This window comes from Toxorhynchites rutilus, chromosome 2 (assembly GCF_029784135.1).
Source record: "Toxorhynchites rutilus septentrionalis strain SRP chromosome 2, ASM2978413v1, whole genome shotgun sequence".
Lineage (NCBI taxonomy): Eukaryota > Metazoa > Arthropoda > Insecta > Diptera > Culicidae > Toxorhynchites > Toxorhynchites rutilus.
Window position 1 is genome coordinate 513,390 of NC_073745.1, and position 27,059 is coordinate 540,448.

General features: G+C 36.2%; 4 protein-coding genes across 10 annotated transcripts; 2 read left to right on the forward strand and 2 right to left on the reverse strand.

Annotated features, from left to right (window-relative positions):
- Window positions 1-3,648: 3,648 nt before the first annotated feature.
- LOC129767691 (uncharacterized) lies at window positions 3,649-6,847 on the reverse strand. Of its 5 annotated transcripts, none has more exons than XM_055768823.1 (7): window positions 6,469-6,655; window positions 5,970-6,250; window positions 5,621-5,908; window positions 5,513-5,533; window positions 4,953-5,432; window positions 4,649-4,890; window positions 3,649-4,476 (listed from the first exon to the last, which is right to left on the reverse strand). In XM_055768823.1, the coding sequence occupies exons 1-7, from the start codon at window positions 6,548-6,550 to the stop codon at window positions 4,125-4,127; spliced, it is 1,746 nt and encodes a 581-aa protein (XP_055624798.1). In that variant the 5' UTR covers window positions 6,551-6,655; the 3' UTR covers window positions 3,649-4,124. The 5 variants fall into 5 exon arrangements, with proteins under 5 accessions (XP_055624798.1, XP_055624803.1, XP_055624802.1 ...); XM_055768828.1 differs by lacking the exon at window positions 6,469-6,655 and adding an exon at window positions 6,728-6,847 and having other exon boundaries at window positions 3,656-4,476; XM_055768827.1 differs by having other exon boundaries at window positions 3,656-4,476; window positions 6,373-6,603.
- Window positions 6,848-7,005: 158 nt separating this feature from the next.
- Window positions 7,006-10,041, forward strand: LOC129767461 (probable ATP-dependent RNA helicase DDX27). The gene is made up of 5 exons (XM_055768389.1): window positions 7,006-7,238; window positions 7,309-8,160; window positions 8,392-9,227; window positions 9,290-9,715; window positions 9,777-10,041. The coding sequence occupies exons 1-5, from the start codon at window positions 7,098-7,100 to the stop codon at window positions 9,925-9,927; spliced, it is 2,406 nt and encodes an 801-aa protein (XP_055624364.1). The 5' UTR covers window positions 7,006-7,097; the 3' UTR covers window positions 9,928-10,041.
- A 5,873-nt stretch (window positions 10,042-15,914) lies between these two features.
- On the forward strand, window positions 15,915-21,481 carry LOC129769660 (heat shock factor protein). 3 transcript variants are annotated; one of them, XM_055772049.1, is made up of 11 exons: window positions 15,915-16,120; window positions 16,674-16,782; window positions 16,844-17,178; window positions 17,239-17,355; window positions 17,438-17,529; window positions 17,748-17,831; window positions 18,111-19,097; window positions 19,154-19,259; window positions 19,681-19,758; window positions 20,030-20,171; window positions 20,460-21,481. In XM_055772049.1, the coding sequence occupies exons 1-11, from the start codon at window positions 16,016-16,018 to the stop codon at window positions 20,612-20,614; spliced, it is 2,310 nt and encodes a 769-aa protein (XP_055628024.1). In that variant the 5' UTR covers window positions 15,915-16,015; the 3' UTR covers window positions 20,615-21,481. The 3 variants fall into 3 exon arrangements, with proteins under 3 accessions (XP_055628024.1, XP_055628025.1, XP_055628027.1); XM_055772050.1 differs by lacking the exon at window positions 19,681-19,758; XM_055772052.1 differs by lacking the exon at window positions 17,748-17,831.
- A 3,422-nt stretch (window positions 21,482-24,903) lies between these two features.
- Window positions 24,904-26,869, reverse strand: LOC129771782 (uncharacterized). The gene is made up of 2 exons (XM_055775813.1): window positions 26,831-26,869; window positions 24,904-25,371 (listed from the first exon to the last, which is right to left on the reverse strand). The coding sequence occupies exons 1-2, from the start codon at window positions 26,867-26,869 to the stop codon at window positions 24,904-24,906; spliced, it is 507 nt and encodes a 168-aa protein (XP_055631788.1).
- Between the last annotated feature and the right edge of the window lie 190 nt (window positions 26,870-27,059).

Consider the following 27,059-nt stretch of genomic DNA (forward strand, 5'->3'; position numbering starts at 1 on the left):
TTTTTTTCACTCCACCAGTGTTTATCGAGTGATGATGATAGAAGGATGGTAAACAGTCGATGGATGGTGCGTATCAGATAAAAGATGCCGAAGTGGAACGAGATATGATGAAAACCGCCCTCTGTGGTCCTAGACGAGATGCTTCCTGTGTTATGTATGGATGAAATAAAAAAAAACGAATGTCATATAAGATAATTACCAATACCAAACACAATTATCATTTTTTCTCATCAGTACAAACATGTTACTTTAATATAGAGAAAACATATTTGAAATGAAAAAGGTAATTTTCTTTTATAAATTTTACTTTCTGAGTGTTTATTCAACCAAATGCGAATTTTAATTGGACTAACAACACCTAATACGATATGTAGAGCATATGGTAAATCACTTTTTCTCATATTTCTTCACTTTTCCAATTTTTCTCGCTGTATAAACTTTTGTTTGGTGAAAATGAATACAACAAAACAGACAGCTTAAACCGAACGACCCGTTCTCGAGCGGGAACACACCTTGCTTTTTATTTATGAAAATTGAAATAAATCGCTTCATATTTCAAGTCATTTTTAACACAACTGCTACCAAATTCAATTTTACACTTACACTTGTGCTAAATTTTTCACAATACACGATTGGTCATTGATATAAAATTTCACGAAGCAATCAACATTAAAGCTCCAAATTTAAATTTTATATGCTAGAATTAATCACTTCACTCACCTTACTTGCAATATAAAAATACCCCCGGACTTGCATGCAATGCCGAGTTCACCCGGGCACTTTGGTTTTGATGGTTTGAACACTTTTCGGTGGGAACAAATGCTCCCCCTACTTTCATGTATTTCTAATGTCGATTTCCCCCAGGAAGCTTGGTTTTGATGTCTCTGTTAGGGAACACATTTCGGTGGGAGCGAAAGCTTCCCCTTCTTTTATGTATTTGCAATGCCCTTTTCCCCCAGTAGAGATGGGCAAACCGGTCACGAACGGTACGAAAAAACTAGTTCCCCGAAAAGAGTGAACGAACGGTCGTTCTTTTTCAAAGAACGGTAGTTCTCCCTACGAACTGATTGCGAGCGAACGGTTTGTAAACGAACAGATTCCGAAAGAACACTTTGCGAGTGAACTGTTTGAGAGTGAACTGATGGAGAGTGAACTGTTTGTGAACGAACTGTTTGCGAGTGAACTGTGCGGGAAAGAACTGATTCAGAGTGAACTGTTTGGGAACGAACCAGTGCAGCTGAACTGATTTGCGCTGGACGGAATGGATAAATATAACGAGAACGCTTGTAAGGAAAATAAAACGATATTGTCATTTATGAGCAAAATGCATCTAACGCAGGGTTTATTTTCCCAGGTAACCATAAGCATTAATTCATAGCTCTATTATAGCACTAATTCAGTATTTCTAATGCCAAATGGCAGTATATCTGCTTTTCTGATGCTTATAGGCGTTATATCAACATTAATAATGCGTATAAACATTAATGAAAATAAGCATTAATGAAAGTTCTATATGCACATTTAGTGCTACCATTTAATGCTTACAAGCATTAAGATAAAACATATGAAAATAAGCATTAAAGAAATCCCTATATGCGTATTTAGTGCTACCATATAATGCTTACAAGCATTAGGATGAAACATTGATACAATTGGCATTGGGCATCTAGCTGCAAGTGGATGTCTCAAAGTAAACAAAACATGTGGAAATTTTAGGCGAAAAGTTCATGTTTATCAAAATTTTAAACTTACTGAAACCTGCAACTCTGGCGAAGTTGAACGAGAAAATGACTTGGAAGAGCCAGAATCCAGTCTTCTAGTGTTTCAAGATTCTGAACGGCCAATGACATCTGCGCATGATGATTCTCCTGATCCCGTAAATTCTCAGACTGTATCTCTGTGTAATTCTTGTGAAGGTTACGGTCCCGATAAAGATTCGGAAGAAGATAGGGCTTTCAAAACCTTTCCGGAGGAATCTATTGATCGGAGTAGTTCTGAGGAAAATCTAGCTTCATTCTGGTGTAACTGGAGTGTACAGTTCAATATATCGCATCAAGCTCTGAAATCACATTTAAAAAAAAAAGACGGGTGGGTAATGTCGGAGACATAACCGGAGTGACGTAGGACTATACAAATGGGACAGCTTTTGTTGAATATATATTTTAAATATATTGTTTTATTTTCTTCTCCTACGTGAATACCTACCTAACTGAAAAATGGATTAGTTTACTGTTTACTCTTTATGAATATGTTGATGGTTCTGAAAAGAACCTTTGGTGTTGTGTTTTTGTTATCACTCGATATTCCCATCTTGTTCGGTTAAACCTTCCTGTTTAGCTATTGCGTTTGCCACTCGTCACAGCTTTCACAGTTGGAAAATTTCTTCCCATCCAGCTTGTGACATGTTGTTCAGTAAATTACATTTAATGCGACGTGCCGGAGAAACACTTTGCCACTCACTGAAACTAATTCTTGCCTTGATGGGCGCCGAACCGAAGCTGCTCTGTTCTTGATGCGGGTTTTCTGATTGTCGAGAGCAGCTTTGCAAGCCAACTCGAGCACTCCGACGGCCGAAACTCTATAATCGCTGTTAGGTATACTGGTGCTCCGGCACCAATCCGTTCGCCCTAGTTACCCTTGCGGAGCAATCAGTGAATGCTACCAACAGGGAACTGGAGACCTGCACGGTTCGAGTGAGACTTTGCCTTTCCCTTAACTTATTCACTTATTCACCTGAAGTAGAACTGCATCCTACTTTAGTGATTTCTCACCAGTGAGAAATTCACAAGCGATTACATATGCTGAATTTATTCAAGTTATATATACCTCGAATAAGTGTATCATATTTATTCTCACCCGTTTACACCTATTTTCAGGTGAATAAATCCATCTATAGCTATAGATCTCCCTAGTGTAAACCCGCCATTAGATCGAAGCGCAGCGAAAGCAAAGTGAACTGGATTACTCAACAGTCCGATGCCGAATGAAAGTTTGCCTCAGCGAGATCTACTGTTTATACTCTAGGCAAGTATTCCCCTTCATTTTTCTTCTTTTCCTTTGTTCACGGAGACTTTAAATCCTACGATTCCCCGTCCGTTGGTCGTCGATAAGTTGCTCGTTATTGATAGCTCTGTTTGGGAAAGCACTCAAATGGACAGAACAAATGTATGGAAAAATAGAAACACTTAAAGTTTTCATGAATTTTAACCATTTACTAACAAGGGGATTCTAATGTATGGCATATTAAACAAATCTTACGGAATTTCCGATTCGTTTAGTATGTAAATCGCCAAAATCCGTTCGCGGCAAAAATAGTTATTAACGTTAACTTTATTTCATAAAAACGTGACCTGTTTTCTGATTTGACACCCTTAATGAAAGACGTAGTTCTACGTCAAAAAAACTTCACTGATATAAGCACTTCTTTTCATATCACTAATAGTCTTTTTTTACACTTTTATCCTCTTCGCCACTTTTATATTTTCGGATTAGCAAAAGAAACACATCTATTCGCGTTGACTTTACAAACTGAAGAAAGACCAGCTCTCGATTTATTTTGACATTTCAGCTATAGAACGTTCAGCCTGGTTTACAATACTTTTCTGTCAACTCACAGCATTCAGCGTATGCTACATTTCTGAGGATCCGAACAAATTCATCGATTCAACAATAATACTAAAATCAATTCGATTCGAGTTTGAATTATCTCGAAACGAGTTACTCGTTTCGAAATGCACAAACTCACCCCCGATTTAAGTCGAAAACGGCAAGGTCATTCCTACGAGTGATCGGATACGGTATCTTTTTCTATGACATTCAAAATGAACTTGCAATAAAAATCCATACGTAATCTTACGTCTACTATGCAGATTGGCAATCGCGCGAAAATCTCTAGGCATTACTTTGAGAGAGACATTGGATGTGGTTGGATCTGCTGATGATAGGAAATAGAACACGTGCCAGTAAGAATTCGTTATTTTGTCAAAAACTGTACAGTATTTCATTGCCAACGTTTATATAATCAAAATAATACAAAATAATCTTTTTACAATAATTGAAACATGTTCGAAGATAGGTACTTCGCTCGATTTTTAAATGAAGAATCGTCAAATGTATGTGATGTATTATGACGAAGAATTATTATAATTTTTGCGTCCTCCAAGCTCTAGTAAGTATCGATCAGGATGGTCCATCCAATCTGCTGCCGTCATTTTAACAGTTCGTTGACGTTCGGCTTCTTTGATTTGCCATTTCTTTATGTCCAACTGAATTTCACGTTGTTGTTGATTTCCACAACCCCAAACTTCAATTGATAGTATTTTGTGTTGCAGTCCGCGATGCTCCAATTTTTCAAAATGTTCATCTACAATCAAAACTGGTTTACGTGGATCGGATCCGGCCCGAAGTCCCTTAGGGTATCCTCGAATATGAGTATTTAAAAAAAGACTCTTGGGTTTTTTTTCAAGCAACACAAACCTGCAAAACAAAATAGCAAATGATGATTATTTCATACAATCAGTTTGAAATTGCTCGCTTGCATGTTTTCATTTTTGTTAAGTTTTGCTAAACATTTGGATATGTAAACATCCTGAATGTTTAATATTGATAATCGTGGGAATCTTATAATATAACAAAACGATATCATTACTTTGGAAGTAGCTGTAGACAGCAACTGTCCTCATCACCAACGTAAAGATGTGTTTCACGCCACTCATTTGGATTGGCAACACCAAAAAGAAGATCATCGTCACATCGAAATAGTATCAGATTTGGACCACGATACCCTAATACATGATGAAGAAATCGATTTGTACCGGCACCATCTAGTCGTGAGTCATAGAGTAATGTCCAATGCGAAGGTACCATTGATAATAATTTGGACATGAATACCTATAATGAGTAAGAAAATGTATTTAATTGTTTTGCGAATTCACAACTTCAGGAATATATACCTGTGACGCCAAATTTGAAGAACTTGAATTTAGCGAAGATTGAACAGATTGAGGCTTCGAATAAACGGGAGGTAACGCACCAGCCAATAACCAAGCTTCCGAAACTGGCAGGAGAGGCTGTTGAATGTTCAACTTATCTCGTTCCTCCTGGGATAATGATTTACTAGAGCCAGTTTGTGCTGAAGAATTTCCGTTGAAATTCGGAACTCCTTTCTCTAATATTGGTGTTTGTAATTCCAAACCATAGCTAGCTTCTCCAGCATTTATGGCACTGATTGATACAACCGTATCACTGTTGTTTTTCATGTTTTTATCAATAATCGTTCGATGAGAAGTACTTAAAGCGTGTACGCAATACTTATGTATGGGGGGTACTAAACGTGGCACATTATTTTCCAACCAACGGCAGATATAACCCGAACTGAGTGATTCTTTCGTGAAGAAACACGATTGTACGACAGAATCTAGGGTACGGTTAAGCTACAATTAAATAAATTTGAAATTCATTCTTCAGTATTTATTTCTTCCATGTTTAAAACGCTTGGTTATAACAAGATTACCGATTGTAAATCATCATTCATCTTCAATTTTGCAGCGTGAGGATAGAAACGACTGTCATTTCTTATATATCGAATTTTGAAACATCTCGTATATAATCATTTACTCACCAGCAGACAGCTTTGCGGGCCATCTTGATAATGCGCCATAGCAAGATTATAGCAAGTCCTTAACAAGTCCTTGAAGTTATCAGGTTTTATCAAATCTGTTTCATTGAGATCCCCGAACATTTTTACGTAGTTTTCCAAAACAACGGAGTCATCTAAAATAGCTAAGAATTTTTCGCACTGCTGTCTGAATGCAATCAAACCTAAATGTTCCGTCTTTGCCCGACTATTGTGTCGCAGGTATTTAAATAGTTTTAGTCCCAAATCCGGAAACCTAGGAAAAACGTATCTCTGTAAAGCAAATGTAATGTTTAATTTTCGGCTTGCTCATATCATTTGCAATATGTCTTACAGCAAAAATGTCTCCAGTTATTCCACTGACCCCATGTTCTTCTTCGCATTTTTTCACCAGAATCTTCCCTAATTTTTCTACGGGATGGTATTGTGTTTGAAAACGATCTTGCAGGTCAGCACCACTTGCTGTGCGAATCATTCCTTTATGCGTATTAGACGTTCCAGATGGATTTGGTTCAACAGTCCCAGTTGATGGAGAAATTTGGCTAGCACTGACCTCACCAGAATTTACTTTGCTGCTTTGGGAGTTCCCCATTGCACAACAGTTCCTAGACACCGCTGCAATGGGTGAGAAAACAAAATAGGTACAATTAAAATTATAACGTTAGTTTTTTTCATAAACATGTATATGCAGCTTAGTAGTAGTTGAAAATGTTCTTCGACTGAAAACTTATATGTACTTTTTCATTGCACCGCAGTAAGTTTTCATGATTTACCTATTTTGTACAACAACAGGATTATGAATGTAGAGGGTGGACGCTACATTTAAAAAGTACCTGATAAAAAACAGGTAAAACATGAAATGTTGCGAATTGCAATTGCGAAAACAATTCTACGCCTGAAAATATCGTAACACATGAGCTTCGCACTGTGTTGACATTTCCAAAATCTACGTCTAGAAACAAAATATTATGATTTTTCAACCATTGTCAACCAAGTGTGAGGGTGAGTCGATTAAACTCAAACAGTCTGTGATACTGCATAAAATAATATATTATATAATATTTCCAACAAATAATTTATAATTATCCTCACAACACAAATAAACAGAAAAGAGTACGAGTTTTATTTGGCAAATTTACTAGAATGACATATTTTCTTTTAATATTATTTGTTTTACATATATTTTAGATATTTATCCCGAATATGAAAGCATGGATGTATTCTGTCTGACAACAACAGCCAAAGCTGGCAAAATTGCTCAGGTATTGAAAGTAGTTTCTAGGATGCATTACGGAAAGATATGTGCAGAAAGGAATAAATGTTTGTAGATGTTTGATAACAATCAAACCGTTTGGCAACGCTGACCATTCAACAGCTCATGTCAAATCAATTTCATTTCGTAAACACACGTGCTTCGAGTGAATCAGATAGCTCGCATTTCCTACACAACATAGATTAAATCATGAAAAAAGATAAGTTGGGCGTAAAACAAACTGTAAAGAAAGCTAGTGAACTAGTAGATAAAAAGTTAGATTTAATCAGAACAATTAATGAAGATGAAGATGTTGAAAATTTGTCTGAAGAATCGGATGTTGAAATTGAGGTAAGTTGGGAACCCGTTGAATATCGCCGTGTTTTACGAACCCGGTAAAATTCATATCATTTGATTTCAGTATCAACCGACGAAACAAAAAGGCCAGAAAAAAGGTGATTTCGACAACAATTTCAAGTTTGTATCATCTGTAAATGAATACAATCATGACACCTGGGATGATCTGATGAAATTTGTTAAAAAAAAGAATCGTGGTAAAGTTGATGATAAAATTGCTAAGGTGATCAAAAGCCGTTCGAAGGAAAATGCAGAAGCTTTGCAGGATGGTGATGATCACGATCCAAACTCATATGCTGATGATGTTAATTTGTCTGATGATGAATTGAAACATGATGTTATGAGAGTAAAGGAAAAGAAAGGTAGAAAACGGGAAGTGCCTAATAGTGACAACAACGTGGAAATTGAGGATGAAGATGAGGAGCCTCAAGATTTTTTCGAAGAAGCTGAAAATAATAATGAAATATCTTCTTTCTATCAAATGAACCTATCTCGTCCATTGATGAAAGCGATTGGTGTTCTTGGTTATATATATCCTACGCCTATTCAGGCAGCTACGATCCCGATAGCGCTATTAGGGCGTGATATTTGCGGATGTGCTGCCACAGGTACTGGAAAAACCGCTGCCTATATGCTTCCAACATTGGAACGTTTGTTGTATAAACCAGCATCAATGCAAGCGGCGACTCGAGTTCTTGTTCTAGTTCCCACAAGAGAGTTGGGTGCACAGGTTTATCAGGTTTCCAAACAGTTAACACAGTTTACAAGCATTGAAGTAGGAATTGCCATAGGAGGATTGGATGTCAGGGCGCAAGAAGCGGTTCTTAGGACAAGCCCAGATGTTGTAATTGCTACGCCCGGTCGTTTAATTGATCATATAAAAAACACGCCCAGTTTTTCATTGGATTCCATTGAGGTAAGCACTTATTGAATCTCGATTGTGTAAATCATGCATATTCGCCTATATAAACGGTAACGGAGTATCGATGTCTTAATGATGAATTCAATTCTTGCGCTCTGATTTTGTTCGAAGATGAGTTAATGGTACATATTGCCGAGCAATTTATGCTGACAACTTATACGTGTATAAAGATCGCAAAGTGTATTTCATTTTTTTTATTTTAATGTTTTAAATCTTATTTAACAGGTTCTCATCCTAGACGAGGCAGATCGTATGTTAGATGAGTATTTCGCAGAGCAAATGAAAGAAATTATCGAGAGCTGCAGTAAGACCCGTCAGACTATGTTGTTTTCTGCTACAATGACTGACCAAGTGAAAGATTTAGCGGCAGTTTCGCTCACTAAACCAGTAAAAGTTTTTGTGAACAACAATCAAACAGTTGCCTTTAATCTACGTCAAGAGTTCATTCGAATTCGTGAAGGCCGTGATGCTGATCGTGAGCCTATTCTAGCTGCCTTAATCTGCCGAACATTCCACGATCATTGCATGGTATTCGTGCAAACAAAAAAGGCGGCGCATAGATTGAGAATTCTGCTCGGATTGTTAGGAGTTAAAACAGGAGAGTTGCACGGAGATTTAACTCAATCTCAGCGGTTGGAATCTTTGAAGCAATTCAAAGATGAATTAATCGATGTACTTGTTGCTACTGATGTTGCCGCTCGTGGATTAGACATAAGTGGAGTAAAAACAGTTATAAATTTTGTAATGCCAGTCACGATGGAACACTATATTCATCGTGTAGGTCGAACTGCGCGAGCTGGCAAAGCTGGTGTTTCTGTCTCTTTAGCTGGCGAGATAGAAAGAAAAATAGTCAAAGAAATAATAAAACATGCCGTGAATCCCGTAAAAAACCGGATTATACCAACCGAAATTGTCGAGAAGTACAGGAATAAAGTACAAGCATTGGAAGATGAAATAGAAAAGGTGTTACACGAAGAAAGAGCTGAAAAGTTACTACTTCAAACGGAGCAGAAGCTCCACCAAACAGAAAATAAATTGAAAGGCATAAAGAATGCACCTGGGTAAGATATACTTGTTCATTTCTCATTTAATTTAATGAATTTAATTCGAACCACAATTGCAGCCGTGAATGGTTTCAAAGCCATAGGGAAAGGATGGAAGAAAAAGAACGACTTTCATTGAAAACTGACCAGGAAAAATCAAATAAAAAGAAAAATAAACGAAAGCGAGGTGCTGACAGTGACGATGATTTTGATCCGATTAAATACCAACAGGAGAAGAAACAAAAAACGACAAAGAAGAAAGTAGAGTCTGCTAAGACACCGAGCCAGTTGGCGAAAGAACGTGCTTTGCAAGAACTAACTAAAGTGTCATTAGTTCAAGCTAAGCTAGCAAAAATAAAGAATCGACCTTCTCGGGTTACCGTAACTAACGAAGATCACGAAACTGACCGAACAAACGGTGTATCTAGGAAAAATAATAAGAAACGCGGTTCCCGTTTCGAAAAAGACCTCACTGATATCAGTAAGAAAGGAGTTAAAAAATTAAGGTATGATTTTCTTAACTATGATAGATGAAATATGAAATACCAATAATATTATAATTCACAGATACGATGCAACAAAAAAACAGAAAATGGATAAAGGAAAAATTTCCACAATGAAAATAAGCGCTGATAAATTTCGCAATAAAAACGGTCTCAACAAACAAAACAAAGGGAAAAATTTCGGACAAAAACATCAGAAAAAAGGAAAATTTTAAATAATTTGTACGTAAGTAAAACATTGTAGAACCTTTTCTAGATCATATGTTCATAATGTACACAACATGATTAATAATGGTTCAAATTTAAGTGAGCAAAATAAAATATATGAAAACGGTATCCTGCATTTTATTTCTTCTACAGATATACATAGTGAAACCCCGACTATCCGACTATCGAGATCACAAAAAAAAAATCGCCAAGTTATTCTCAATTTGAATGAAAGTGCAACCAACCACGAACCCTCGCACTATTGTTTTTGAGCAAGGTTTTTGGCGGATCACTGGTGTATATGACATAGGGTCCTATTATATAAATCGAATCGAGAAGTCGATGCAATCACTATCACACCGAGCAAAATTTCTTTTTTTTTGTAAATTGAGATAAAGACACATATTTAGGCGTTTCTGAAATGTTTCCCAAAGGGAAACATCGGGGACTCAAACTAAAGCAAAATAATGCTCTGAAGGTATGTGACAAGCAAATCAAACAACTCGAAAAATTGTGGCAGTTGCACCGATAGTTATCACTCGATCGATGCTATAATATAATAGCATGTTCGGTATCTATAATACAAGGGTCGTTCAAAAAGTAAGTTTCAGTGCCCCAGCGCCATGTGGTTTCACAACATTTCTAAGCAGTTTGCAAGAAACCTTGGTCGGATCGGACCCGTCGTTCGTGTTTTATTGAGTTTCAAGATGGAAGTGCCGCTGATAAAATCGTCCAAATATGAGTTACGTTCTACCATTCGTTTTTTGACCGCGAAAACAATAGGGATGCTGAAATTCATCGAGAATTGTGTTCAGTGTAGGGTGTATGAGTCTTCAAATGATGAACCGATGGCGAAAAGAGTTCCAACAAGGCCGAGAAGAGGTGTTTGATGAAGCGCGCGCGGGGCGACCTACCGAAGCAGTGCCAGACGAGAACGTCGAGCTCGTTAGACAGCTGATAAACGAAGATGCACGTTACACACTGGACGAATTGCATGAAAGGTTGTTAAGCAGAGGGGATTGTGGTCGTTCCTCTATCCGAACAATCATTCACGATGCGTAAACTCAGTGCTAGGTGGGTACCGCGTACTTCAAAAAGTTGGACGCTACACACTTCGCGCTCGGAATAGAATAACTCGTGCCACGCAATAAAAAATGCCTCGAATGTTACGGCGATTATCTAGAAAAATAGAAAATAAGACGTATATTACGAAAATCACCTTGTTTTTTGTCCTAACTTTATTTTTCCGCGATTTCTGAGGCACTGAAACTTATTTTTTGAACGACCCTCGTAGCAAAATTGAGCTAACGAGCAAAATTCTTATCGCCTCGATTTGTATAATAGGGCCCACCACCTTATCCGCTATAACCTTGCCACCCTATTCCGTGGATATAGAGCTCCGTTTTAAAATTTATTCTTAAGGAAATTATAAGTTAAAAAATCGTTTTTTTCTTCATATTGATAAAAGGATTTTAAGGAATTCGGAATTACTCACCGAATTATAGTCATTTCAGTAATGCGGTATCTCGTATCCTGACTCAAAATTATGAACGTGTTTTTTTCGAAACTGCTTTTTCAAGTATCAAATTTTATATATATCGCTCTGTCGCATGAGCCAACAATTTTTTTTTAATTTTACGTTTTTACGAAAATGGTTATAAAGAACGCGCCAACATTTTGTTTTTAAATAAAAACAGTGGTCAACACATTCACTATCACTATCACACCGAACAAAATTTCGTATTTTGTACATCGAGATATTCACTTCCCGAGCTCGAATTACATGTTGTGCGATTGCATATATTTAGACGTTTCTGGAAGAATATATCAGGGACGCCAACCAAAACAAACTAATTCTCTGAAGATATACAACAGGTAAACCAAACAGCTCGAAAAAATCTGACTGTTGCACCGATAGCTTCCATTCGGTCGATGCTATCTTCTTTCATTAATCTTCTATCATTAATAGTAAAATAGAGCTAACGAGCAAAATTCTCATCGACTCGATTGATTATAGAGAATGGAGAATCATAAACAAAATGTAAACAGGTGGATTGAATTGTAAAATTTACCTGGAAAAAATTGCTGGTGCATTGATTAAGTGAATGGTGGAATTTATAGAGAAATCGTAGGAATTTCTAAACGGAATTTATTGCTTTCCAACATCTCCTGTATTCTGAGTGACCTGTAATGAAAATAATTGTGAAATTGATAAGGAAACTGTAAAATGTGAGTGAGCCTGTAAATAAAAAAAGATGAAATTAAAATTAAAATTTCAGTTACAAGTTGCGAAAAACGAACATTGTTCGGGGAAGTTACAACAAATTACTCTATCTCACGAAAATAATACGACGAGTAGGAAAGTTGTAACCGTCATTTTTCTCCTCGATTTACTTGCTATAATATAACGGTAGCGGTAACGTTTCCAGTTGAAACACACATGCAAACGGATCATTATTATATCCATTAACACAATACATAAAAACAACCTAATGGTAACCACTTTGCCAATGGATAATTCTGCGAGTGAGTTCACAATTAAATGCTTAGCGAACGCGAATTCATTTACTCGCCCTTGAAATAGATGCGAACGGAGGGAGCTTGAAAAGCAATATTTTATATCTCCACCAGTATCCGTAGAGAATCATTGCATGCTCAGCAAGCGATTTACACGTTATTGTTTCGCTGTGATATGATATTGAAATGCAAGAGAGAATGCCATTGATAAAAGCCGTTATCCGAGCGCTGACTAGAATAAGACTATTTGCTAGAAGGAGGAGAAGTGTTGAATTATGGAGGCTTTAAACTTTTCAGTTCATTTGCCTCTAAAATGTGCTAGAAATCGCGAATCGCTTCTTTTAGGGTGGGTTTAGACTATTGATATATTCATGTGAAGAAATATGATGAGATTTATAGAAATCGCATCAACCGTTTACACTAGCGAGAACTTCTACAATAAATATATTCATATTTTCGATGAATTTATTCAAGTTATATATACCTCGAATAAGTGTATCATATTTATTCTCACCCGTTTACACCTATTTTCACGTGAATAAATCCATCTATAGCTATAGATCTCCCTAATGTAAACCCGCCATTATACCAAAAATGTAGAAGGGTCTGAACCTAGAGGCACGGATGGAACCTTGATGTAGGACTTTGTGGACAATTGGTTTTGGCCCTGATTCTCGAATATACTTCACGGTGGAAACGAAATAAACGGCACGCCATTGAACTACGTTTTACGAGTTAGTGAAGTATCGAAGATAATAATGAGTTTTCAGGCAGAATGAGCACTTATCAAATAAAAAATCATTAATGAAAATTAATTTCTTCGTATCAAACTGGTATTCAATGTGAGTGTAAAACTTTGTTTTCTTCGTGTGATATAATAATCTCATACAAAAATTTTATCTGAAGATAATTTGATATTATAATGATAAGTTTAGTGGGAAACTAATCTCGTATCCAGATGTCGACACCGTACCGTTGTCATCGCGGATACGTTTCATTCCGTTTCCACCGTGAAGTTTATTCAGGCCCTTTGAATTGAGTTTTTATAAAAATCCATTTGTTATATGAACTGAACTGAATTTCAAACGGACTGAAGAGTTGTAGTGGTAGTATGAATTCGGAACCATTTTTTGTTGATCATTCAAAGGTTATTTAACTCAAATTTTTTTTTTCAATTTGCTTTCCCTCTAGAGGATTATTTGTTTACCCAATTCATGAATTGTCTCAGTTTCCTCCGGATTTTTTTGTCTGATAATGTCTGACAATGTATGAATTGTTAAATCACATGGATTGAAAAAATGCATTAAATTGAAATTTTACTTTGAAAAATTATTCGTTCCCAAACAGTTTGCTCACAATCAGTTCGTTCGGTATCAATTCGTAATTACTTCAGCATTCGTTCGTTCGGCATTAATGCAAATTACTGTTTTTTTTTTGACGTAGGATTACGTCTTTCGGGAACATATTGGGGTACAAATTGAAAATCGAGAATCGAGCACATCGTCAAAATTGTCCAATTTCAAATGCTTATTGGTCAGTAATTTCATGATGGATTGATGAAGTTTTTGCGTCAATCGATTTCGGCACTCCATAACGCTTTTTTATATTGAAGAAAATAATATATGTCATGAAACTAACTATCGAACAATTAAAAAATCTCAAACCCTATCCTAACGGAAATACTCACTTCTGATTGGTCGAAATTAACGACACATGCGGCGGGTCCCTAACAGAGACATTAAAACCAAGCTGCATGGGGGAAATCGGCATTGCGAATATATACAAGTCGGGGGCATTTTTATATTGCAAGTAAGGTGAGTGATACGATTAATTCTAGCGAATAAAATTTAAATTTGGAACTTGAATGTTGGTTGCTTCGTAAAATTTCATAGCAATGATCGTGTATTATGAAATATTTAGCACAAGTGTAAGTGTAAAATTGTATATGGTAGCAGTTGTGTTAATAATGACTTGATATATGAAACAATTTATTTCAATTTTCATAAATAAAAACCAAGGTGTATCCCGCTCGAGAACGGGTCGTTTGGTTTAAGCTGTTTTGTTGTGCTCATTTTCACCCAACGATATAAACTTTTTTTGGGTGAAAATAAACAAAATAAACGGTGAGAAAAATTGGAAAAATGAAGAGATATTAGAAAAAGTAATTTCCCATATGCTCTACATATAGTATTAGGTGCTGTTAGTCCAATTTAAATACGCATTGGGTTTAATAATCACTCAGAAAGTAAAAGTTATAAAAGAAAATTACCTTTCTCATTTCAAATATGTTTTCTCTATATTAAAGTAACATGTTTTTAAATGATGAGTAAAATGATAGTTGTGTTCAGTATTGGTAATTATCTTATATTGAATTGGTAAGTTTTTTTTTCTTTATTTCATCCATACATAACATAGGAGGCATCTCGTCTAGGATCACAGAGAGCGGTTTTCATTATGTCTCGTTCCACTTCGGTATCTTTTATCTGATACGCATCATCCAACGGCAGTTTAACATCTTTCTGTCATCATCACTCGGTGAACACTGGTGGAGTGAACAAACAATAACCAACAACCAAACAATATCTAACAACCAAACAAAACGGCCCTTTTCAGGGCCACCAAATCATTATCAAAGAGTTTAACGATGTAATTCTTCAAACATATCCAAAATCAACAGATAGACTAACGGAATCCTACGTTAACTATGCGGTCGTGTCTCGGACACAACCTTCCTGTGACTTTTTAAACTGGATGACCATTCCTTCAATCCTTTTAGTTCTTTCGCGCCTTTCGCGAACAGTTTGATTCGCATGTTAGTACGGAGAAAAAAACAATTCCCCTCCACTTTTTGTTATATGGTTGATTTATACCAGGGACAGACATACAGCTGTACTTGCGTTGTACGTGAACAGCGTTGTACAGGTACCATCGTACCATGACAGACATACTTTGGTTGTACATTGTACCGTATGTCAAACTGACAATCAGATATTTTTCCAATTTCCACCACACATTTCAATGAAAAATGTTTTTATTTAGTGTCTAAAAAACACAACAAACAAGTTTCCAATCTGAGTTATTAACTTAAGAAAAGGCAAAGAAAAGAACGTTTATCAAGTGATTTGATTCTGCTTGTTCATGCTACCCACCACTAACCGTCTATGGCGCTGCGCACAGTACAACTGTAGCCATGTACAGCGGTAAAACAGGTCGGTACAGGTACAGCGATTGTACCGAGTTGCTTGCATGGTTCTAGCGCTGTACATGGTGACAGACATACAATTTTCGAAGTACAACGCAAGTACAGCTGTATGTCTGTCAAAAGTATTACATATATCGCTCTACCCGCCAATATAACAATGAAATTGTTCCACTTTCTGCTGATTGACATTTGCTCGTACTTATATAATGTTTTGGCAGCACGGATTTTCTCACGAATATGAATGTGTCGAACTTTTGTTCAGAACATTGCAGTTTTTTCGTCAACCGCATGTGTATGCGTGTGCGATAGAGAGAAAGTCAATCAGAAGTAATACATTTTCAGAAAATTTTTCAAGAGAAAATAACAGCGAATTCGCGATGCATACATTTAGTGAAACTGGAGCCGGAGTTCCGGCGTTCTTAGCGAAGCTATGGAGATTGGTTGAAGATCCAGAAACTAACGATTTAATTTCCTGGAGCACGGTAAAATTTTCCAAACAAGTTTGTCGATGCGAAACAAAAATGGCCGTCGTGTTTTTACTAAAGTTCGATTTGTGATAAATGATTTTCAGAATGAAAATCCCTCGTGAAAATCGGAGATGATAAGATGATAATAATAAGTGAACACGAACCAAAACACTTGTTTCAGGACAATGAACATGTATTAAAATAACAGTAACGTTATTATTTGGGAATGACGACTCAATTCTATGTTTACATCCCCCTCATATCTAGTTAGAATTGATAATGACAAAATCGACTGATGAAATCTACTGCAGAATATAAGTTATGCAGTATAGGGTCTTTTTCACAATTTCAGACCACACATTTCAACCACAATTGAATTGCATTTTATGTTTCACATTTTGTCTATGACATGTATTTTGTAACGCGTTTAACATTTTTTGTTATTGCTTTCCTAACTTTGACTCATTGTAAGACTATTTTAAATTTTGAATGAGTGATATCGAGTTGATTATATAATGTACCTCGTATTAGAAACATATGAATGTTTATTTTTCCGTTTTGATCACAGGATGGAAGGAGTTTTATTATACAAAACCAAGCTCAGTTCGCAAAAGAGCTATTGCCGCTTAACTACAAACATAATAACATGGCTAGTTTTATACGCCAATTAAACATGTGTAAGTTGTTTGTTTGTTGTATTCTATGACAAGCGTTCCGGAAGATTTTTTTTTATTCCAGACGGATTCCATAAGATCACTTCTATCGACAATGGAGGATTAAGATTTGATAAAGATGAGATGGAGTTCACACATCCTTGTTTCCAAAAAGATCATCCCTATTTGCTGGAGCACATCAAAAGGAAAATTGCCACATCGAAACAACAGCAGGACGACAAAAGCGGTTTAAGGGTTGAGGCTGTAAATAGAGTTCTTTCCGAAATGAAACAAATGCGTGGTCGTCAGGAAACACTGGATACACGATTCAATTCTATGAAGCAGGAAAACGAGGCACTTTGGAGAGAAATAGCCATTTTGAGACAGAAGCACATGAAACAACAGCAGATTGTTAACAAGGTCAATTCTAACATCTCGATTAATTATGAATATCTGTATTTACTTTTTCTTCTATTCCAGTTAATCCAATTCTTAGTCACAATTGTTCAACCATCTCGCAGTGGCCTCGGTTCAATGGGTAATGGAAAAAATAAGAGACGTTTCCAGCTAATGATAAATGATGCGCCTCAATCAAAAGTGAGTTAAGAATCAGACTCTTATACTATGTGAGGTGGAAACAGCATCCTACATCACTTGAGGATTGCGTGTTCTTTTATAGGTACAAAAAACCGATGCCAATCAAGGTGCCACTATTCAAGAACTGGGAGAAGTATTGGAGGAGGTAGCTTATGAAAACGAGCAAGAAATGTTGTAAGTATTCTTCGTTAATATATTAGTGCTTCGATTGCGTGTTCAATATTTTGAGAGTGGAAAATGGGCATTGTTTTTGCATGTTCATATTCATGTTTTGTATGCTCATATGCAACATATTCAGAAATTGTTACAATATTACTTTTTTTTTCCTTATTGGCTGTGTGTAATGAATATTGACGTCATAAGAATTTAATTTATTATGTACGTACTTTTAGGTCACAAGATAAAAGCAAGAAAGAAAAATGTACTAATGCTATTGTCCGACAGGAAAGATCACAGAATTCAGACAATGGGACCAGGTAACCGTTGAATTTTGATCGAAATGAATTGAGTTTTTTTTTCTAGAATTACCATGTCTAGTTTAGGTACCAGAATAATTTTTCGCTACATTTGCAGTTATTTTCAATAAAAAGGGTTTTTCGCTTAACCAATTTATGCGCAAAGTTATTGTCAAAGCTCATGAACAACCAATTTTTTAGATTTTGATAATGCTTATGTTATGTACAATATTGAACACATTGTTTTTCTTATTTTTTATTAGGATTATTTGAAGCATCCAAATCTATATTTCACCGTAGGTCTCCCGATATGCCAGAAGTTACGTCTCCATCTTCTCTGAACCAACAATCGCCGTACCGTCCAGAAAGTGTGAATGAAATGATTGAGGAAGTGCTCAGTCCGGTTCATCTTGAAGCACTGGTTAAACAAGAGAAGGTAGATCCTTCTTCAAACGCGACACGTTATATAATAGAAGCGGGGAACGGAGAGGAACAAGATGAAAACAATTATGATGACGAAGAGTATTTGGTCGATCATGTGGATGAACTCGATCCCTGTAATGTCGAATTTGGAAACGACACTGATATGTTAAATACACCTATGGTTATAAGGGAAATGCAAAAACAAGAGCAGTTGAAGCAACAAAAACAACAGCAAGCGAATCGTATGTCACAGCTACAAAAATCAGTTAATAGGGGCGAAAGTTTACTTAGAGCTAAGAACAATGGGATTCCTTATAAAACGCAAAAAAGTTTGCTAACTAACAATAACCAAACACAACCGACAATGAAGTATGATGGTAATGTCGATGCACATTTAGCCACGAGAGGAGGGAAGAAACCATCATCGCCATTGAAGCAAACCATCGTAACGGATGCTGGGAACAACAAAGCCGGTCCATCTGGAACAAACAATTTCGCGGCAACAAATTCTGTACCATCTTTAGCAACGATCGGTTACGAAGTTGGAGATTTTACCGTTAGCGAAGTACCTAGTGACATATTCGAAGATAATAACCAACTGGAAAAAGAATCGCCTATGCTGGGTGCTTTCAATTTTGAAGGGGGTTTCTATAATCCAAATGTAAACATAAATGAGATGAAAGGCCGTCAGCAGCAGTCTAAACAACAGTCGCAGCAACTACTACCAAACGTCATCGAGCCGAATGAAAACATTGATGGTATTGATCGTGGTTGTTTGGAGGATGATGAAGAATCGGGCAACGCTGGTAATGCTTTGGCAAGGTTTTCGAATAATGAGTTAGACTTGGGTAAACTAAGCACGATGTGAGTTGTTATTTTGAATTTACAATTTATAAATCGATGACCATTCTTTGTTCCAGTACTGATTATGATCAACATATTAACACTGTTGAAAACGAGTTGGAATCCTTGAAGGATTTACTGAAAGGTGATGGTTATCAATTGGATGCGAATACTTTGTTAGGGGTAAGTTGTTGGTCTTCATAAGTCTGGCGTATTGAAAGGAACATTTGTTTCAAACCCCCAAGAAAAAAAATGTAATAATAATCACCGTTCTATAACCTTTGATTTGAGTGTTACCAATCGTGATAAATTACCCATATTGAATAGATTTCTTTTGCAATTTTTCTATTGGTGGGACGCCCAAAGATTCATTTTATAGATCCTTAATTGTGTTTTTTCTTCTTTCCTCGTTTTTTTACTAAATTAAATTAAAATAAAATTGATTCACAAATGTTAAAACAAAATTTAAAAAAAACCCTCATGATGACGTCGACGATGATGACGATTTTGATTGTCCTATACTATTGATGATGACGGTGATAAAAATAATAATTATTAAACACAAAAATGAACAAAACTATAATTTCACAATATAACACTCTAGACGGCTAGCGGAAACAGTCAACATTTTGGCAGAGTTTTCTTTTCACCGTCTACATTTGATGCTGATACGTTTACTAAGGTTAGATATTTTATATAATGGATAAAAAATAAAATACAATATCTGAAGATATCCCTAAGTGTAACATATACTTTTGTGCAAATTTTGTAGTTACCGTGCGTTTCGTGCTTGATTCAATAACATGACAGTAATATTTTTTTCTATCCTAGAACGAATAATCATAAAAATTCTTATTTCAAAATATGATAATTACTGTCGTAACACGGAAATTTATAAAAAAGAAATGATATATGTACATTTCGCATTTTTTTTTGCAAATTTCATTTTTTAGCTTTTCAGTGGAACCGAAGACATAATGGGATATGATTTTCCAATGAATTTGCCAGATGCGACTGTGACGCAAAGGAAACCTACTAGTGACAGTGCCATTACTGCGATTACTGCTGATAGTAATGGAAGCAATAATACGTCTGGTGAGTGTGTAATCATGAAATATCATTTTTCCAAATTTATATATATATATACCTCGGAATTTTTGAGAGGCTGTTAAGGCGGATATATTCTTCATAATGAACATGTGTAACCCGGATACGGGTATTCAAACAAAATCTACAAAAATCACGATTTTTACCCCTCTGTACATGTAATGTCCCACTTAAATTACACCTTAACGTTGAAAGGTTACATTTCTTCTTGACATAAGTATAATTTAATATTAAAAATATAAAATGACATGAACATTACAGAACACTGTTTTGCAGGATTGTCATCCACGACACAAACTGGTGGACCATCAAATCAGCTCATAACATACAAAAATACTACGGGAAATGGGGTAACCGGTGACTATATTGATCTGAATGAGCTTCTCAATCTCGAGAACACTAATGATGACGAGGCTTCAACTTTACTTTAAGTTGTTTGTTTTCGTTTTGCATTATATATTCAACGAAAAATTTTATATCGTTTTTTATTTTGTTTGCCTTTATCGACTAAGAAGTATCCGTGTGTATATAAAAGTTAAATAAAAAGTATAAGGAGATAAGATGATATAGACCAGTAATTAAAACACACAAGACCTCTTCACATTACAATTTTGGAATCGAATGAAAGTGTAATAATCACTCTAAAAATATCACAAGAATGAAGGGAAGTACTGTACTTGAAACTACGTGACACTTGCATATAGAATGAGCCTTTTAGACACTATTGAAGCCATTTGAACTCTGAAAAAAATAGGGAAACTTTCGTGTTCGAACTGTACTCGAAAAAACATATATTCAACGTTTTGTGCTATAAATAGAAAGATTGTATAAATGTGATAAAATTGTGTACAGGTGGGGTACAAAGAAATGAAAAAAAATCACTCGAACATCAGTTCTTAAAAATGCCTTACTTTCATATTTTTCTTTTCAAGTGCACTTTGAGTTTGACCTTTTTATATCACAATACTTGTTCCGAATCTTGGATGTTTGAGAATGCTAAGAAAGAAAGTTTACAAACCAGTGACACAGTTGTACCTGATTATCGCGAAATGGAATCCATTCAAAAATGAACTACTATTTCTTCAACAATGAGTTGCTAAAATTGCAATTTTGCATTTAGTTTAATCACCAGTTCTACAGTTAGAATATTAATACCTGTCCGTCTAAATATACTCTCTTATTGTTATTTTCAAATATGTTCAACTATTCTTGAAAAATATTCTTATCAACGAATGAGGTCTAACAAAAAAGGGAAGTGAAAGGACGATGGAAAATGTAAACATATATATATGATTGAATTCACGAAATCTTCTATTACATAGGACAGAAAGAAATACCTGTTATGTGGACCGTATCGTATTTTACATCGATATTACAGACTTAGCACCTTTGAATTACAGATAACTACTATTAGTGACGATAACAGAGTGTCTCCGAAGTTAAGCCATCGGTTTTGAAAACCAAATAACAGGCTTAGCGGAACTAACGTTAGGAATTAACTGTTAAGCCTAATGAAAAACCTATAATCACATCAATAATAATTGTTCTTCATAAAGTATACTTCACGAAGGCTTATTCTAGTGAAAATTGTTCAATAGCCTATGTAAAACTCGATTCATTTCACATCTATACGTATTATTTTACTGTAGCGCTGCTAGTGGTCGGGTTTGGAATGTTTTGACAGCAGTTTGTTTTGAAATATTTCCTTTTTCAGTACGAAAAAGCTCGTCACGAATAATTTTGTTTCTAGAAATTGTGCTTACTAATTAAACTGCATTTGAAGGTGTTGAAAACGATTAGGTCAAACCCAGGTCTGTCGGAATATGGTATCGTCAAGAAATTTGATGCCAGCCAAAGTACCATCAGAAGGATTCGTCTGCGAGAAGATTTCGAACTTTTCGGGTCAGTAAGCAATCAATCATTACACTGAAACAAAATCTAGTGGCCAAAATACGTGCCTGGGAGTTGTACAACGAGGTTCTTACGAAGTAGGGAGGATGCATGCTCATGAACGACGAAATGTACGTGAAAATGGATTATGGGCAGCCTCTCGGACAAAAGTTCTATGAAGCCACTGGCACTGGTGGCATTTTCACTGAAATGATACACCCGCACGCGAGTTTCATGCCTAAACTGTGGATACAGTCATCATTCGCCAAAGAGGAACCATGCGCTTTTCCTTTTCACCGGTGATTATATAAAGAGCCAGTGTGCGTAGTTAGTAGAAATCTGGGTGCGAGCTACGCACACACTCTTACACTGGGCCTGATCACAAACATCACTGTCACAAACGCTTTCACGTCACTTACACTTCGCTTAATCTTCTTGTATCTATCATCATTATCACGGACAGTTGCGTGTAAAAATAAACTCCGTGAAGTGAAAGAGTTCATTCCCGTTTATAAGAGACATGTCAGTTGCATAATTTCGGGCGTTTGAACGTTATGTCGGTTGCATAATTTCGGACGTTTGAACGTTATGTAGGTAAAATTAATAAGTGTATGAGATAATGGACCTGATCACGAACGTCACTTCACGGTGAAAACGAAGTGAATTCTATACAACCTTATTACGGCTGTCATCGTGTGTTTAGAATCCAGATGAGTTAATCCGTCGTGACAACTTCGATGAACTCGGTGTTATTATGAATACCACGATACTGCCATGTCACGGAGAAAAACAGGTATATTTGTCACTTGTGTTTTAGATGGTGAAAGAGCAATTTACTCGCCAGAGGACGTAAATTTGTTTATTTGGATTAGGTAAATGCGCTATGGGATGTAATTAAGGATTAAAAATGTAGTTCCCTAAGGCTCATTGAAACAAGGCGGAGGTCTACTTCCGATTGTCCTGAATGAACAGATTTTTTTTTGTTTCTATTTTTAGGATTAGACAAAGAGAGAGTTGCAACGCCATAAAATGGCAATGGAGGCCACTGGTCCAAATACGATCATGATTGATTATGTATAATATTGATTTGTTGATATTTTGAATATAAAATAATAACTGAGAAGTTTTTCCAACATTGCAGAGCTAGTTTTTTGTAATTCAAACATTCACAATTGGCGGACCAGACAAGAAACAGGACGATAGTTATAACTTTTTACGTTATAGATATTTTCAACGGTATAGTTTTGAAGACATACTGAAATGAAAGAATATTAAAAAAGTGATAATAAGTTTCATATAAGGAAATAATGAGTCTATCATTGCAAAACATTTACAAGATGCTGTTTTAAAATTGTTCTCTAGTTCTTTTTCCATAATTTTGATATCCATCTAAAGAAAATCTGAATCACTTTCCGCTTTTGTCAAATTCCTTGAAACCTTGACACATTCCATGAATCTTTTGCTTGGTGCGTTAGTTTGCTGAATCAAACGCTGGTTGAAAGATGAGGAGGAATACTTGGTTGCTCTTGAATTATGTAGTTGTTGAACATATGGGAATGTAATTTTATTTCCTCTTTCTATATATTACTCTAGAGATAAAGTATGACTATCATGAGTTTAATAATCGATATCTCGCATACTCTTGTACTAAGCTTTGTCTTACTCGTTTGAATAGTGAGAAGTATTTAGTATAGATCAACGTTAAAATCATTTTTTTAACAACCGTTTCCTCTTATCATTCCCATTCTCGTGTAATTTGATATACGGGACATGAGGTTTGATATAATTATTTGAACAGAAACTGGTCAGTACCGTCAGTCAGAAGCATAATTTTCATATGAAACACCTGATGAGTTTTTCTGCCAAACGCAGAAAATGATTCAGATTTTCTTTAGACGTATATCAAAATTATAGAAAAAGAACTAGAGAATAATTTTAAAAAAATTACTTTCAATACTTTGCTATGATAGATTCATTTTTTCCTCATTTGAAAATAATAATTTTTTCATTCAAAGTATGTCTTCAAACAAATATCGTTGAAAATATCTATTACGTAAAAACAAAATATCAATGGCCTTATTCGATGTAACTATCGTCCTGATTCGGGTATTGTCCACCAATTGCGAATGTTTGAATTACAAAAACCAGCTCTGCACTGTTGGAAAACATTACAGTTATTATTTTATATTCAAAATATCAACAAATCAATATTATACATATTCAACCATAATGATCGTCAGTGGCCAGTAGCCTCCATTGCCAATTTATGGGGTTGCAACTCTCTGTTAGTCTAATCCTTAAAATAGAAACAAAACATTTCTATTCATTTAGAACAATCGAAATTAGACCTTTCGCCATGTTTCAATCGGTCTACAGGAGCTACATTTTAAGTCCTCAATTACATTCCATAACGCATTTATCGAATCCAAATAAACAAATTTACGTCCTCTGGAAACGTCAGGATTTCAATCTAAAAATGCCACCAAGCAGGTAAATTGCTGTTTGTTTATCTTTTCTTTCTTAAAAAGCGCAAGACACGACTCAAAACGATACTTCGTTTTCACCGTGAAGTGACGTTCGTGATCAGGCTCAAACTGTAACGGACTTTTGGAACAATGGAACGTTATGACGGAGCACTTCGGTACGCTGATAATCAGTTTGTTTAGATGGCACCAATCAAAAAACCACATTCAGCAAATGTTGCAAACGTTGGCAGTCTTCAGCTGAGCGGATCACGCAGAATAATTTCAAATCATCAGCATAAATGAATTTACAGTTCAACCCTTATTTCGCAGCAATGTCATTAAAAAATAATATGAACAAAAATGGCCTAAGTTACTTCCTTGAGGCACTCCATACGAATTGCACGAATTGCATACGAATTGCACGAGGAAACGCAGCCGTGAATTTTAACGCGCAGTTTTCTTCCCGTCAGATATGATCTCATCCACGACACGAGTTTTCCAGATGATCCGAGACGTGACAGTTTAGCCAAAAGTATGTAGTGTTCGATCTTATCGAAAGCCGCCTTCAGATGGGTATAGATCACATTGACTTGAGCCATAGCAGTAATACAGGTGTTGGTGGAGTTCAACAGATTCGTGGTGATCAACCAGCCGGGCATGAAACCGTGCTGATCGGTAGAGATGTAACTCTTGGATTGAGTAAGAATAACTTCACTGACGATGATCTCAAATAGCTTGGACGCAGTCGACAAACTTCTGGTGTTTCGCTTACCACCGTTTTTGAAGACAGGAAACATGAAAGCATCCTTCCAAATTTCAGGGAATACTCCATCCTTGAATGATCGGGTAAAGATGACAGAAAGTGGTTCGGAGCGCAGTGACAGAACATGACCGATGGTAACGAATGTTAAGAATTTGGCGAAAAGCTCACAGCTTCGTTATAAAGCACATTGCTTGGAAGAGTAGAGTTTTTCCTTTTACTGTTGACGAATTTACAAGTTTTTCGGATTTCGTCGCAGATTGGTTTTCATTCTCAAGATGTGGACCTTGTACAAAGCTGAATTCAGCTTACGACACGCATTATTAGCATGTTGAAGTCTGAGTTTGCTGTCAGGCGACTGTAGAACACGATGTTTCCGCTAACTGGCGTTTTTTGCACACGCTAATTGACGTTCAGTTTTCGGAGTAAAGCCGTACTCCAAGAGGCCGAAACAGGACGTCTTCTGGGGAGTATATTATCTCGCAACCAACGTTGAATAGTGAAACAGAAATTGGAGGCCATTTCATTAACATTTTTACAGGCATGGCATTCATGTATGTCCAGTCAAGAGTGGGGAGGTAATAACAAAGTGCATCCTAGTCGATTTTTCCAAAATCGGGGGTGTGTTCATCGGCTGTTATGAAGGAGTCAAGCTTAGGGTTATCATCTGTTCTAATTTAGTAGGACATGTTCTGATTTTGAGATCTATTTAGGGTGTCCTGATTCATATTTCACAATCTAGCCTCTGTCCTGATTTTCATGAGAAATTCAATTTTGTTACAGAATCAGAATTATTTTCAGTGTATTATGTTTTTGAGTAAAAACTTTTTTTATTGAACACAAACATTTGTGAGCATTGAATAGTAGTAGTTAGCTCAGAAAATTTGTGTTGCAGAAGAAGCTCTTGCATTTAATACCTGTGACTTGTACTTCGATACCATTGCACTTGATGTTTGATTAATCTGAAACCGCCAACAAATCTCCTTTGCTTGTAAAAATACAGAAGCTATCATCTCCGGAGTATTTTCACCGCATGGATCACCCAATATCCATTTTATTTTATTTATTACTAGCTAACCCGGCAAACTTCGTCCCGCTCAAAATTTGTTTCTGTTATTAATACCTTCAAACATTCATGTGTTCTTACTATGAGCAAGTTCATGGGTCCAATCGCAGAACTGTTCATTGATTGATCTTCTAATCGACCACGTTTAATTTTGTATAGCAGCTTCCCCTTAGAGAGGGGGGTGGAGTGTCTAAACACCGTAAAAACATTTATTGCACCCTAAAACCTTCACATGCAAAATTTGGTTCCATTCGCTGATTAACTTTCGAGTAATGCAGAAATTTGAGTTTCATTCGTATGGTAGCTCCCCCTTAAAGAGAGGGGTGTTAGTCTAACCACCGTAAAACATTTATTGCACCCTAAAACCTCCACATGCAAAATTCGGTTCTATTTGCTTGATTAATTCTCCCGTAATGCAGAAATTTGTGTTTCATTTGTATGGCGGCCCATACCCATACCTACATACCTTCAGGCGTATGATGTTCGTGGGAATGCTAGTTAACATCTTGTATTGGCACATCATAGGGCGCCCAAGTAAGATACACACGCTCAGCAGAGTAGCGGAACGACTTGATGTGCTCATGCTTGGACCGTCCTGTTGGAAATTAAATCATACGGAAAGGGGTTAACAATGCGTGCTAAATACTCAAATGTTCAAGTGCCATTATGACAATTGACATTTACATAGCGCTTCA